Source organism: Nipponia nippon, unplaced genomic scaffold (assembly GCF_047370975.1).
Source record: "Nipponia nippon isolate SJK-2023a ecotype South Korea unplaced genomic scaffold, ASM4737097v1 scaffold_2, whole genome shotgun sequence".
Taxonomy (NCBI): Eukaryota; Metazoa; Chordata; class Aves; order Pelecaniformes; family Threskiornithidae; genus Nipponia; species Nipponia nippon.
The window spans coordinates 100,937,932-100,952,823 of record NW_028262336.1 but is presented as its reverse complement, the minus strand read 5'-3'; the positions used below and the strand labels follow the sequence as shown (position 1 = coordinate 100,952,823).

At 38.8% G+C, this 14,892-nt stretch overlaps 1 protein-coding gene across 16 annotated transcripts in view; it reads right to left on the bottom strand.

The window, feature by feature from the left end:
- Positions 1 to 14,892, bottom strand: part of FNDC3A (fibronectin type III domain containing 3A) — a 125,639-nt gene that overhangs the window by 17,233 nt on the left and 93,514 nt on the right. For all 16 annotated transcript variants that reach the window (XM_087756761.1, XM_087756769.1, XM_087756755.1 and 13 more), the window contains 7 exons: positions 14,690 to 14,828; positions 13,987 to 14,040; positions 13,260 to 13,384; positions 8,942 to 9,116; positions 8,212 to 8,298; positions 2,317 to 2,455; positions 525 to 593 (listed from right to left, as the gene is read on the bottom strand). In XM_087756761.1, the coding sequence (XP_087612887.1) occupies positions 525 to 593; positions 2,317 to 2,455; positions 8,212 to 8,298; positions 8,942 to 9,116; positions 13,260 to 13,384; positions 13,987 to 14,040; positions 14,690 to 14,828 (788 nt within the window). The remainder of the gene's footprint in view (positions 1 to 524; positions 594 to 2,316; positions 2,456 to 8,211; positions 8,299 to 8,941; positions 9,117 to 13,259; positions 13,385 to 13,986; positions 14,041 to 14,689; positions 14,829 to 14,892) is intronic.

Genomic DNA, 14,892 nt, shown 5'->3' with positions numbered 1-14,892 from the left:
TGTGTTTCTGAATTTAATAAGGCTACTTAAGAGGTCTAGATTTTTAAATAATTTAGCTGGATAGCTTTACATCCAGTTTAGAAATATTGTTATTTCCCTTCTGTATGAAAGGACAGAAAAGCAAATAGCAGAAAGAGTTATCCCAACTGCATCACTGTTCCCCTTTAATAGTGACAAACGGAGCACTAGTTTTTCTTTCATCTGTCACGCATCCAACAAAGATATGCGGGCCCTTCTTCTTGCCCTAAAATGTCTGAAAAGCGTCATTTCATTTCCAAAACAGAATACGCCTAATTAATAATTTAAATATGGGGCATCTCTTCCGACACACAGTTTTGTGGCATCTTCTTTCTAAGCCAGAGGAAAACAACTTCTTGTATACAAGCATCAACATCCCTATTTTTTTACTGGCAGTCCCTTGCAATAACTTTCCCTGTCATAATACACATTTTACTCTTCCCACAGGCACACACATGCAGAAAAAAGAACACAACTGAATGCCAACATACGCTTCTAATACTTACCATTTAAGCCTTCAGACATTTCCACAACATACGTATTTATTGCTGCTCCTCCATTGTCTTTTGGTGGATCTATAAAAAACAGCAATACTCCAACTAAGCGAGGCAAATTAAATGGTTTGGTAGCTTTTGGGAAGAATTTACAAAAGGCACAATCAACAGCTGATTGGAGATGGGTGCTTATGTAGACAGACAGCATCCTAGCTAGCCCTAGCATCCTAGTTCAGGACAGCTGCAAATCACTCAAATTCCCCACTACGTGAAACTGCCAGCTGACAACCCTAGTGTATACTTTATAGATGAAGACTGACAAGTGAATCAGGCACCTGGGAGATGCCACAGCAAACATTTCAGTTCGTCTGAAGTGCTGTGGAAGGCTGCCTGATTATGGTTTCAGGGACATAGATCTTAATGGTCCTGTAATTTGGACTTCAGACAGGAAAAGATTATCATACTGATTTGCATGTAAGAATATTTCAAATTATTTAAGGACAGGATTTCAAAAACGTAAATATTTGGGGAGAGAATAGAAGTCAGGAGTTCTAAACCAAAAATTTCATCTCTTAAATTCGTAATACATCACTAGAAATGGAATGCACTATCCTCCCTGGTACAATATTCATGTACAAGATATGAACCTACAGACCTTTCTTTGACATATAATCCTACTAGTCTTTCTCAGAGCTGACACAGAGAACAGCAGAATTAAAATGATATGGAAAAACAACATTTTGGACAAATACTAAGACAGCATGACACTTCAACACAGAAGTGTACTGCTGTCATAATATTACATTATGTATGCGCTGGATGAAATGGTGTTGGCTCTTAGGCAAGGGTTACATATCTTATCACACCTGCTAAATAAACTGAGACTTATTATATGGCACATAGCACTTTTTTGGGTGCAAGGTAACAAATTACTCCAAATGAAAAATAAAATTATCACATTAATTATCACTTATTAAAAAAAAGAGTTAAAAAAATAATGACTATTAAAGGTTTTCTATATAAATAGATATATTAGATAGTTTTCAATTTACAAATTATGTATTTCTAATAACTTCATACATTATCTATCATCCATAAAAGATCAAGTATTAGGCCCTGATGTAGCAAAGGACTCTGGAAAGATGCAAGACTGGACCTGCTGAGTACTACTTATACTCTACAAGTAACTTTATTATTATTAATGCAAAAAAATTAAATACACTGTTAAACAGAAATAGGTAAGACGTTTAATTACCTGTGGCAATAAATAAAACCTTTAATTGTTTGATTTTCTGCTAAAGTACTGCATCACATAGTACTGTTACACCTTCTATTTCACAGCATAAAGCTAAAAACCCGAGCCTAAGGAAAAGTTTCTCAAGATCCTTAATGAATAAAAACATCTATCAAAACCACTTTGAAGAGATAGGTTGAACTTGGATCTCCTCTTCTGATAAAAACCCAGAATTCTGTGGCATTTACATTTTGTGCCAGAAACAGAACTTCTTAGTACACAAATTAACATTACTGTTTTAATTGTTGTAGCCCCCTGCAGTAAGTCCCTCGTACAATTTGTATATTATTCTTCCCACATAATTACACTATTATGCTGCCACCCTAAGTATTTTGAATCAATATTTTTCTCTTAGTTCCATGAAAATGGATCATAATGGCTCTGTTGACTGAAGTGTTACTCAAGTAAAACCTGGCCTTCTATATACAGCTATATATATATATAGAAATATTTTTTATATATATAAAATACAAAGGACATACTCTAAACAGAACTGGACAACAATCTTACCCCAGATTATTTTAAAACTCTGTGCATGAATTTTTCCTTTCACTGTGGGTTTTGAAGGTACTCCAGGCTTGTCTGGACAAGTAATGTATTCTACTGTCTCACTTGGACTGCTTTTCCCTTCTGAGTTATAGGCAATGACCTGCAAATATAGAAAAAATATTATAAACAGAACAAACGCAACAGCTAGTGGTATGCTATTCACTGTTAAGGGTAAGGTCAAATTAATTTATATGTATGCTTAGACAGCTACATAATAAATTATCACAAGAACTAAAGCTATTATATACCTTCATTTTACATTTTCATTAGTCCCATAGTTAGACAATCACTATACTGAAATTAAAAATTCCTGCAAATTGCCAGCAGAAAAAAAAATCCTTAAAAAAATCCCCTAGTAATTGTGAAGCTGAAAAAAAAAAATTTCACAAATCAAATAACCTTCCATATCCCCCAAATTTCAAATGTTGGTGCATAAAGTTAGGCTTCTACTTAGGACACTTAAGAGTTGCCTGACTGTAAAAGATAATCAGGACATGCAAATCTCGGTGTCATTAATGGAATCTGTGGGTGCTCAATATAGCACAAGCCACTTTATTACATATCAAGGATCTGAAAACTTATTTTTTAAACCATTTAAGATACTCAGAAATTAGACAGGTCTAAGAACAACTCTCTTTTATTGGAGCTGTGCAATTTATTGATAAAAAAATATATTCATGAGAAAAAAACTTTATAAAAGCATGGAAACAAAAGATGATGAAAAAGACATACTGCAGAGAGGCCACTTTTAAAATTTCACTGAAGGAACCTGGAAGTATTAAAATTTTAATTGCAATTCCCTTCCCATTGAGGTAAAAATATTTTCATGTAATTAAGTAAAGAGCAAAAAGTGATGCTTTACTAAATGCTAAAGAAACCTGAATATTTGGGATTAATTAAGTGGAGCTCTTATGCTACTATAGTACCTTCTTTTAAGGAAATACATCCAGAGATAAAAAACTGTTTATATGGGTAAGTTGTATTAACAACAGCAGAGGTGCTATAAACTCTTCAGTACCAGGGAAAATTATGGCAAAAGGTTGTCATGGAAGTCATTTACAGTCACATGAAGGACAAGAAGGTAATTAGATTTATCAAGGGTAAATCATGTTCGACCACCCTGAGTGCCTTCTATGATGAAACAACTTGCTCAGTAGATGAGGGGAGAGCTGTGGACATCGTCTACCCTGATTTTAGTTTGACATCATCTCCCACAACATCCATGTAGACAAGCTGGTAAGATATAGACAGAACAGATGGACCACAAGATGGGTTTGCAAAACCTGATCCAATGCCAGGCTCAAAGGGTGGTACTTAACAGTTAGAAGGCAAATTAGCAGCTGCTCATGAGTGGATTTCCTCAGCAGTCAATACAATGTCAGATACTATTCACTATCTTTAGAAGTCATCTGGATGACAGCAGTGAATGCACCCTCCCCAGGTTTGCATATGACACCAAACAAGGAGCAGAGAGAGATATGCTGGAAGAAAGAGGCAACATACAGACTTTGATAGGCTGGAAGACTGCATCACCAAGAACTGCATGAGCTTTGACAAAGATAAATATAAAGTCTTGCACCTGGGATGGAATAACCCAGCAGCAGTGCAGTCTGGGGTCTGGCTGGCTAGTCAGCTTTTCTTTTTTCAGCTCTGCTGAGAAAGACCTTGAGATTCTGGTGGAGAGCAAGCCAACTGAATCAGCAAAGCATCCTGGCAGCAGCAAAGGCAAATTGTTTCATGGGCTGCATCAGCAAGAATTTAGCCAGCAGAACAAGGGATGTGATTACACCACTTTACTCAGCACTTTTTAGGCCACGCCTGGAATATTGTGTCCAGTTTTGGTCCTCCCAGTTCAAGAGACACTGGGAAACTGAAGAGAGTCCAGAAGAGGGTCAGCATGATCACGAGAGGGTTGGAGAACCTGACACAGGAAGAAAGGTGGAAGAATTTGGGTTTATTCTGCCTAAAAAAAAAAAAGTTTCGGGGGGGGGACCTAATCACAGCCTTCCAATACCTAAAAGGTAATCACAGAAGAGATGAAGATACTGTCTTCAGAAGGATCTGTGATGACAGGAGAAGAGACAGTGGGCACAAAGTGTGTTAGGGAAAATTCTAGCTGGATATAAGAAAATAAATTCATCACCATGAGAACAGGCTGCCCAGAGAAGTGGTCGAATCTCTCTTGCTGGGAATACTGAAGTCTCAGCTCAACAGGGCTAGGACAGGGTTGAATAGCTTAACCTAAGGCCCTACTTTCTACATAAGTTTGACCCAGATGATCCCCAGAAGTCCCTTCCAATCTAGAGTTTTCTGTGATTCTAGGAAAACAAACTGCTGCTACTCTTTACTTTCTAGCTGTGTCTGCAGTTAGTTTACTACATATTCCCATTTGTTCCTAGCAAAAAACTAAACAACCTAAAAAAAGTTTTTTTGGCTTTTATATTTGTTTTAAAAACAAGCAGAATCAAAATGACAGCAGTTATGTTAATACAGATTGAGAAAAGGAAATGTGAGCTAACATGTCTCTCAGACACTAAATCTCCCGATACAGTTTACAAGATTAACAATCCTCTGGTTGTCTTTGTGCCCTTACAAATGAAGTTGAACGGCCACAATTAGCATTCACGTATTTCCAATGGTTATAAAGCTTCTTTCAAAAGCCTTAAGGAATATTACTACTAATTAAGTCTTTCCCTGGTATAATAAAAATTAAAGACCTGATTAACACAACATTTATTTCTCCTTTATGCCCTGTGAATGAGCGAACAGATTTCTATTTACTGTTTTGTTAAGAAAAACAGGGTATAAACATTGATTTTTTTTTTATTTTAATGACAAACTTAGGATATTTAAGTTAACTATATATTTACTAGTAATGTGTATGATTACCATGTAGGATTACTTTCAAAGGAAAACTCCAGTCAAGTCCTGCAAAACCTAGTTCCAAGGTAATTAGCTGTTCTTTAGTTTAAGTTCATGTGTGGCCATAACACCCCTAACTTGGTACAGTCCTTGGAATACACTGTGTATTTTAAGTTATTTAAATATTAAGTTATGTAAAAAAATTGAAATACTGTAAGAGTAATCCCTATCATAACTTTTTCTGCTTAAGAAAGTAATCATACTCAAAAGTGCAAAATATCTGCTATCATTTGAAAGGGACTACTGATACGTTCTAGTGTTAACTCAAAACAAACCAACCGACCCCTAAACTGCTACCTTTCATATTGCACAGAGATGCTGTTCTTCAGCTGTTCCCAGTTCTTCCTTATGAAATAGTATTTTAGGCGTATGCAAGACAACAGCTGTCAACATTTTTCCCTCGTAGACAGGGATGAGATCATTCTGACTCTGCCTCATACTGTGGGATATGCCTTTACCTTTGTTCCAAAAACCATGCAACTTAGAACATAGAACAGCCCAGGTTGGAAGGGACCTGAAAGATCATCTGGTCCAACCTTTCAGGGAAAAGGGAGCCTAGATGTGCTCATCTAGCACCCTGTCCAGTCGTGTCTTGAAAGCATCCAGTGACAGGGACTCCACCATGTCCCTGGGGAGGTTGTTCCAATGATGGATTGTTCTCACTGTAAAGAATTTATTTCTTATAGCAAGATGAGACCTGTCCTGGTACAACTTGTACCCATTGCCCCTTGTCCTCTCCATGTGAAAGAGGAGCCTCATTCCTCTTTGTAGCCACCCTTTAAGTACTGGAAAACTGGCCTCCCTTAAGCCTTCTCTTCTCCAAGGAGAAAAGATCTAACTCCTTCAGTCTTTCCTTAGAGGGCAGGTTCTCCAGCCCTTTGATCATCCTTATGGCTGTCTTTTGGACCCTCTGCAGTCTATCTGGGTCATTTTTTGAATTGTGGGGACCAGAACTGGACACAGTATTCCAGGTGTGGCCTGACAAGCACTTGGCACAGTGGGATGACCACATCTCTTATCTCTACTAGTAATACCCCTGCAGATGCAGCCCAGGATCAGATTTGCCTTGGTTGCTGCAGTGGTGCACTGCTGACTCATGTTCAACTTGTTGTCCACCAGGAACCCCAGGTCCCTTTCAGCAAGGCTGCTCCCCAGCCACACAGATCCTAGCCTGTACTGGGCTCCTTGGTTATTCCAACCCAGGTGCAGGACTTCACACTTGTGCTTGTTGAACTTCATACTGTTCTTGCCAGCCCATCCTTCTAGCCTGTCCAGGTCTCTGTGTAAGATGACTCTCCCTTCTGATGTGTCCACCTCACCACTCAGTTTGGTATCACCAGCCAACTTGGCAAGGATGCTTTCAATCCCATCGTCTAGATCATTTGTGAAGATGAACAGTGTGGGGCCCCATATCGATCCCTAGGGAATCCTACTTGTGACAGGCTGCCAGCCTGAGTAAAAACCATTGATCACCACCCCTCTGAGTGTGGCCTGTTGGCCAGTTTTCTGCTCATCTTTTGGACCACCCATCCAGTCTGTATCTTGCCGTTTTGTCCAGGAGAAGGCTGTAGGAAACAGTGTCGAATGCCTTGCTGAAGTCCAGGTGAACAACATCCACTGCTCTGCCCAGGCCAACTGAAAGTGTTACTTTGTTGTAGAAGGTGATCAGGTTAGTCAGGCATGCTTTGCCTGTGGTAAACCCATGTTGGCTTTTCCCAATCACCTGCTTCATTTGGCTTGTAATAGTTTCTAGGAAGACTTGTTCCATTACGTGCCTGAGGACTGAAGTAAGACTAATGGGCCTGTAGTTTCCTGAGTCCTCTTTTGGGCCCTTCTTGTAGATGGGCATGACATTTGCCCTCTTCTAATTGTCAGGGATATCCCTGATCTCCATCACTTTGCAAATATTATAGATAGTGGCCTTGCAACAATGTCAGCCATTTCTCTTAACATCCTGGAGTGGATTCTGTCCTGACCCATAGATTGATGTGGGTTGAGCCCCTGCAAGAGGCCACAGCCCAGCCCTTCCTGCACCACTGGTGGGTCGACACATGCCTTCTCATAGCTACTTGATCCTGTGACCTGGGGTCCAGCTATGCCATTAAAGACAGAGGCAAAGGAGGTATTGAGAATGCCTTATTAGCATTATTAGTAACTTGCTTCCCTGCCCTGTTGAGCAGTGGGCCTATGTATGTCTTCCCTGTGCTTCTGCAGTAAGCTCATGTATTTGAAGAACCCTTTCTTGTTGTTCTTGACATCTCTGGCAAATTTCAGTTCTAGCTGATCCTCAGCCTTCCTGACTGCATCTCTGCATGTCCTAGCAAGGTTCTTGTAGTCCTCAATGGCTATTTGGCCACCTTTCCATAGCCGGTATGCTTCTTTTTTGCTTTTAACCACACCCAAAAGCTCATTGTTAAGCCATTGCTAAGCCAGACTTCATTCGGAGCTAACAAGTTCAGCCCTCAAGACTTATTAGAATGGGCTCAGCACCATGGTAATATGAATGATTTACTAACTTGGGCTCAGTGCTATGCTAGCACTGACAAATGTTTTTTTGATCAAAGTCGCTCCTTACCCCAACACTTTCAGACGCGTTTAGAGTCTATCAAAGAATGCCATAGCTACACTAAGTAATATTACCTGTGTATATGCAACACAGGAACCAAATAAAAAACACCAGCTGTTAAGAATATTGACCTATGACCTGGAATTTCAAGATACCTGCAACTGTGTTATACCCTTGCAGAGGTTCTTATTCTTTCTGCAGAGGTGATTAATGAAGCAGGTGTTCAGCTGATAGTTTTAGGAGATTGAAATTGTAAGAAACTGGCATTAAATTTGATTTTCCTTAAAAAAATGCCCTCCCCACTTCTGAGTCAATCTCAATCTACTCTGGTACAACAAAACCCCCCAAATATACGAAAACAATCTTACCCTAAATTTATATTTTGTACTACGCCTCAAATTCTTCACCGTGTAGGTAAGATCGTCACCATCATATTTTGGCTTGAAACCATATCCCTGCAGAATTAAACAGGATTACTTGAAACATTGTATTTGCAGATCAGACCATGTAACATACTTCATACAAATAAATTACTGTTTCAGACCATAATTTTTACGCTCCTGTGACAAAGTAAAAAGTGCACCTTCATTGTGTAAACACAAGATATTTTTTTGGAGAGGGGGAAATTAATTAACTGTTGTCCAATCAGAAGAGGAGAAAAGAACAGTAAGAAAAACATATACAGTGTCAACAGAAATCATACCTAACACTTTCAAAGGGTAGAACAGGACTCATTTTAAAACAAAGGTGGTTAGGCTGAAATGACATCTAGAGGGACCACACTTCATGATACAATTACTTTGATCCAGCTCTTGTGAAGCTTAACTTTCACATGCAAATTCACAAAGTTAAAAGTAATTTAACAGTCTTTGCAGGATTGGGGCTTCATAACACTAATAATGATTACTGTCACAATAAAAAGGAGAAAGCTATGTGGCTGGGTCACAGCAATGACAAGTCATTAGCTTTATTTCAGAAGATACAGTTCCTTGTAGAATATTCTAGCAAAAGCAATAATTGTTGCACTTAATACAATAATGTATCAAACACACACATTATAGTCTCTTTTCTTATTGAGAATAAGTATTCTAAACTTACTGAGTTCTCATCCTCCATCTCTAATATATACGAGATTCCTTCATCTGATGGTGTTCCTGAGGGTTTTGTCCACTGAAGGGATAACCAAGTAACTCCAGCATTAATCAGCAAAGGACTTGCTGGTGTGGTTGGGGCAGTGCCTGAGGTATGATACAGGACTTCTTCACTAAAACCACTGTTTAAAACAGACAGTATGTAAACTAACTAGCCACAATAATTAATATATAGAAAAACATAATTCTTACTAAACACAGCTATGACAGTTTCTTGGACATGTGCACAACTGGAAATCGCAAGCTGGTACATGCAGATGACTTAACTTGCCCATGAGTGTCAGTAACAAAACATCTGAACAAGGTTAACACGTTCATAATTGAAAGATTCCCTTGCATGATATAATTACAATATTTTGCTAACCAAAACTTCTTGCTTTTTTGTATTAAGTCATTATTCTAAAACAGTAGAGCTCTATATGCAATAATGTACTAATACCACAGTGTCCTTCCTATTCAAAATGAAAACATCAAGACACAAAAGTATATGTGGGAAGACCTCAAAAAAATTTTTGCTTCCCAGGCAGCAATTACGTGCTTCAAGTATATTGTGAAGTACTAGTTTCTCTAGTGATTCAGAAAATAATAGAATAATAGCCTCATTCAATGTTAAGTTACTTTAAGAGTTACCAATATGAAAGTCTTATTGTGGCACAAATAAAGTAAGAGATTCACTGGTGTAGACTCTAAGACAACTGTTAACCTCATCTGATGACAGATATGCCTTGAAGTGAAAATACAAGTTACATAAAAGACCTACTGTGAAACAGAGGGATGCAAAAGTCAGTAACCAGGTACTATGCTTGCACAGATGGTCTGACATGTATGTAGCTAGACTAAAAACACCCTGCCTGTTCTCAGCTGGCATTTGCTGCTTCTGCATCAGATCTGAAGAAACATTTACAGGCTTAAGAGATAGTCTAGTTTTTCTAACCATATGAAACTAATGTCAAAGATGTAATTTTAATCTAAAAGCTAGACATTACCTAAGTGAGCATCACGAAGACCTGAAAACAAAATTTTCCGTATGGCTTGAACAACAGTACCAGTCAAACATCTCGTGTACTGGAACCTGACTTCCCTGAAAAATCTCATTATAAAGATACCTCAACTTCACTTTCTCTCTTACCCAGCCTACATTATAATAATGCACAAGTTGTAAATTTTGGTCTGCTCAAAAGTCTTTTTGGCATTAAAAAAAAAATCTTACAGAAAGCAAATTATCAAGAGCGTGGATAGTACCCAAAGCAGACGTACAGCCTGTGCGGACATGCAGACTGTGAAATAGATCATGAAGCCAGAATTGAAAAAGTGCCAAACAAGAGAAAATTTTTTAAATTTGGGGGGGAAGAGTAATTTTTTTCTTGCAAAAAGTCACAAGCAAGAAAACCTCTGAAATGAAGATGATGTGATACATACAATATATCTGCTGAAAAAAATTTCAGCATTATATAGGTAGGCTACAGAAAGCATGAAGAAAGGCTAGGCAAATACTAAGCCTGTCTCTATTCACAACAAACTATTGAAGGAGTCACCTTACAAGCAGATATAAGGTAAAAAAACCCACACCTTAAGAAGTTTTAAATCTCTTTACTTGATTGAACCACTCCAAAATACACTGAAATCAACTAAAAGAGTTCCAGTGATACCCATATTTGAATGACTCTTAAACAATTCACTGAGAAGTACACTAATGCTATCTATCTTTTAAATACATTTTATTTTTCCAGTTGTCTTTAGCTACTGTTTCATGTGTGGTTAGAATTAAATTTAAAAATATGAGTAACCCAAAGATAAAATATCTGTTCTTGCTGGTAAAATCACTTAGACAAAATTCTGTCTCCAGATGCCTAAGGTTCTCAACATTCTTCATAAGGAATAATCAGGCACTCTACCCTAATAAATATTATTTCAAGAGACGACTTAATTAAATAATACCATAAAGACAATAAAGGGCATCTTTACAAGGCTATGAAATATTGATTTAAAAATCTATTTGGTGTGATTAGTTTAAGAAGGGTACTTAACTGATCAGTGTCTTCCGCCAGCTTACGCTGCAGGAATCTGTAATATGTGCAGGTATTCCTAGAGGGTACATTTACACTCAGACGTAAAAGGGGAACAGGAAGACAGCCCGAGCACTGGACCCTGCTTAACTGCCAGCTCACTCCCCATCTTTATTTTTTTGAGCAGTTCCAACTAAATCTCATCAAGACAAAGTCCAGGAGCAACTCAGAGAAAAATTCATTCCAGGAACATCATCCAGAAGGCAGTAACATAATAAAGGCTGTGTCGAAGCACACCAAAAGTCATTCTAGCCCACTATAGTGTCCTCTGACAGTGGCCCAAAGCAGGTGCCTAAGGAAAGACACAGAAACGGGCACTATATGCAATGCATTCCCTGAGTACTCTCCAAAGCCTCCCAACACACGCCTCAGATCTCCTGAGCCAGCTGTATTTTTCACATACTTAATATAGTCTGCCCAGCATGAATTACAAAGCCAGGCCTGGCTCCCTATCCTTTACGCTGTCCTTCAACGCTGCCCAAGCAGGCGTTGTTCCCTCAAGCACCTCCTTGTGCCAGCTGAAGGGCACACAACACACATTCTCTATTTCATGCCATAAAAACACCACTCTGGTGAGCTGCAGCACAACGCTCATGATGTTTCAAACACTGAATTAAAAAAAACAAATGCGAAATAGCAATTTTAGGCTGATGGCTAGAGAAGCCCTGCTTTTATGCCACATAGGACCTCAAGGCCCAAGTGCTACTAGGTAGTGTGGACACTGGCAGTCTGCCCTAGAGATGATGAGCCCTGGTAGTGTGACTATTATCCAGGTTTATTTGCTTTGCCTGAAGACCAAGAAGCAGTCCCAAGAACTAATGCACTCAGTAGTGCAAGCGTAACTTGAGAAACCAGTAATTTTCGGGGTTTTTTTCAAGTTCTTACTTATATTCTCTACTGAAGTCAGATGTCATTTGTTCAAAAATTCAAAATAAAGTTTGGTGCTCTATAACTTCTGAAAAGTAGCAATTAAAAGTAAGAACCACATATCCTAAGCATTCATAATAAGCTCTAGAACTTAAAAAGAATTCTGTGATACGGTACTGTCATATTCTGTCCATTTCCCAGGGTAACAGGAGACAGACAGACACCTTAGATAAAGGGACATATCCGAGTAACAGGACATGGCAAAGAGCACAATACAGATACATCTACAGGTGGCAGCGGAGGTTCTGCCAGACTTCCTTCCTGCTCCAGCAGAGTTCCTAACATCTCTTTATACTGTCATCACTAAAACTCTAAATTTAAGGAGGGCTGATAAGCCCTGGAAAATTGCTACACCAGCTTCAGGAACTTCCTTAGATCTAGCACCACGTCAAACCTCCCTGGAACCAAGAGCAGCAGAAAGCATGGTAGGAGGTACCCTCTGGTCAGCACAGCAGCAGCACAAGCACTGCAGCATTTAAACTATTCAATTCTGGCCCTTTGGCTGAGTTGCTTATCTTTTAGCATGATCCCCAGAATTTTAGTAGAAGTGTTTATTACGTCAGACACAAAAGCCACAATTGCACTGAACGTGTGAGTCTCTACAACGCAGTGCCTAGCCAAAAACTCTACTACAAGTACGTACAGTAGGAAACAGGTCCAAAGTACCAACTTCAGTGGTCAGCGTAGGTCTACAAAGACTGAAGCTAAAAACCAGCACAGCCTGAGCTGATTTCACGTGAGAGCAGCTGGGCTGTCTGTGCCATGCTGTGCTCCCCATTCTAGGGGAAGTCTGAGCAGGCTGTTCAGTAAATGAGGCTAAGTCTGGCAGAAGTAGCTGTACTATCTGCTTCTAAGAGGGGCCAAGATTTGAAGCATTCATATGGTAAGTATGCACATAACACAGTGGTTGTAGTATGCAGCCATACCATGCTGGGACAAAATGCATTATGCTGGGAATCACAGAATAGCTGAGGTTGGAAGGGATCTCTGGAGGTCATCTTGTCCAACCTCCCCTGCTCAAGCAGGGTCAAGTCGTTCATAGCACACAGGTAATCCGCAAATGAAATAATCCAATCACATACTGTGAATTAACTATGCAGTTGGACTAGATGATCATTGTAGGTCCCTTCCAGCTGAACTATTCTATATTCTATTTCATCCCAGTTGGACAAAAGACTTGTTTCTTTAAATGCCATCATATGCTTTACCTAAACAAGCACACACATGCATGCATATGCATTCCATATTTATGTCTATAATAGTAATATTTACCTCATTCCCATGTCATTTTTGGCTGCTAGCCTAAAGGTGTACCCCATTGCTGGTGATAGTTTAGTAATCCTATACTGCTTCTGTTGGCCATAATAACACTGGCAGAACTCTCCATTTCCTTTTCCCTAAAAGGAAAAAATTAATCACATTATTCATCCTATTATATATGCATCCATCAATTAAAGTAACACACAAACGTGAAGCAAACTCATTTTTTGAAATGAAACATAACTCAAGAATCTCCCATATAGTGGAACTTTGTATATATATTGAACTAGAGGCTTTTTTCCTTCCTTTCCATTTTCCAGCTCCACATGGTTGGAAGGAAAAAGCCATGAAGCTTTTGCAGCTCTGTCATCTCAGGATAGCTGTCCAGGTAGGGATTAGAAGAGGCTTGTGGGGGCACAGTAGATCCACCCCCTTTGTACAAAAAGAAAGACTGTTACAGGGAAACAATCCTTCAGTGTCAGCTCTTGAAAGCAGTAGTGGACTACAAGTGAAAAAGCCACTACTAAGAGTAGCAGAATCATGTAGTTAAGACCCTATTATTTTATATTCCCCAAGAAAAAATTCGGGCAATAATCACGTTTTCATAATTGCTTCAGGAATTACATATTTGTCACATGCCTCTAGACAGAAGTCAACTTTCACACAACTTGATGTGCACAGTCACATAGAACCACTTTTTAAAAAACTACAAAATCAAAAATAAAATAGAATAACTTACTTCATCCCATTCTAAAAGGTAACTGTGGATTTTAGAACCATTATCACAAGATGCCTGCAACAGGAAAAGAAGAAAATTAGAGCTCTAACTGGATACAAGACCGCTTAAGGAAAAAATGCTTGTATAGGTCAAATCATGACACGACCAGTGGAGGGCAAATGATGCTCCCCTTATATGATTGTTTCACTTGCCAAGACAGTCCTAGTTCAGTCTCCATCCAATGAATGCTTGTATCATGTTTATGGTTTCGTTTTTTAATTTAGACCTTGAAAAGTATTCTGGCAGCAGTGTAAAATGCTATAGTATTTTTCTGAGCAGCTAGATTGCAGGCCTGTTCAAATCTCAGTCTTTCCAGACCACTTCATTTGCTTTGCACAAACAAGCCTATGTTCAATAACAGAGAAAGGAATTGGTCCCACAGTACAGTAGGGGACTGGAACTTGAACCACTGTCTCTCATTTGAACTTAGTAACTTCATCTACAAAGGCTCCTTGCTTTTCTGGGAATCCTTCTCTTTTTACTGAAGTCCACATTTAACCCAGTACATGTATTTCCAGTCCACAGTTCCACACAGAACTGTGACTGAAATTAGTATGTTTGATAAAAGTTTTCCATTTCAATGAACTGGCATTTTATTGACAAATCCAAAACAATTCTGAAGAGTTTAAAATATTTATTTTAAAGGTTTTTAAACAATTCTTACCTTCCACTGCAGAGTAAGAGAATTTTTGGTCCGATTAGTTATCTTGGGCAGATTTGGAGTATCAGGTTCACAACTCGTTGTGGTAAAACTCTCTGCTTCTGAAGGGCTCCCCTTTACACAGTTGCATTCTACTTGGACTCTGAAGTGGAAAAGAGCCAATAACATTTTGCTTCAAAATCTGTATATACAGTTTCCAAAGAAAC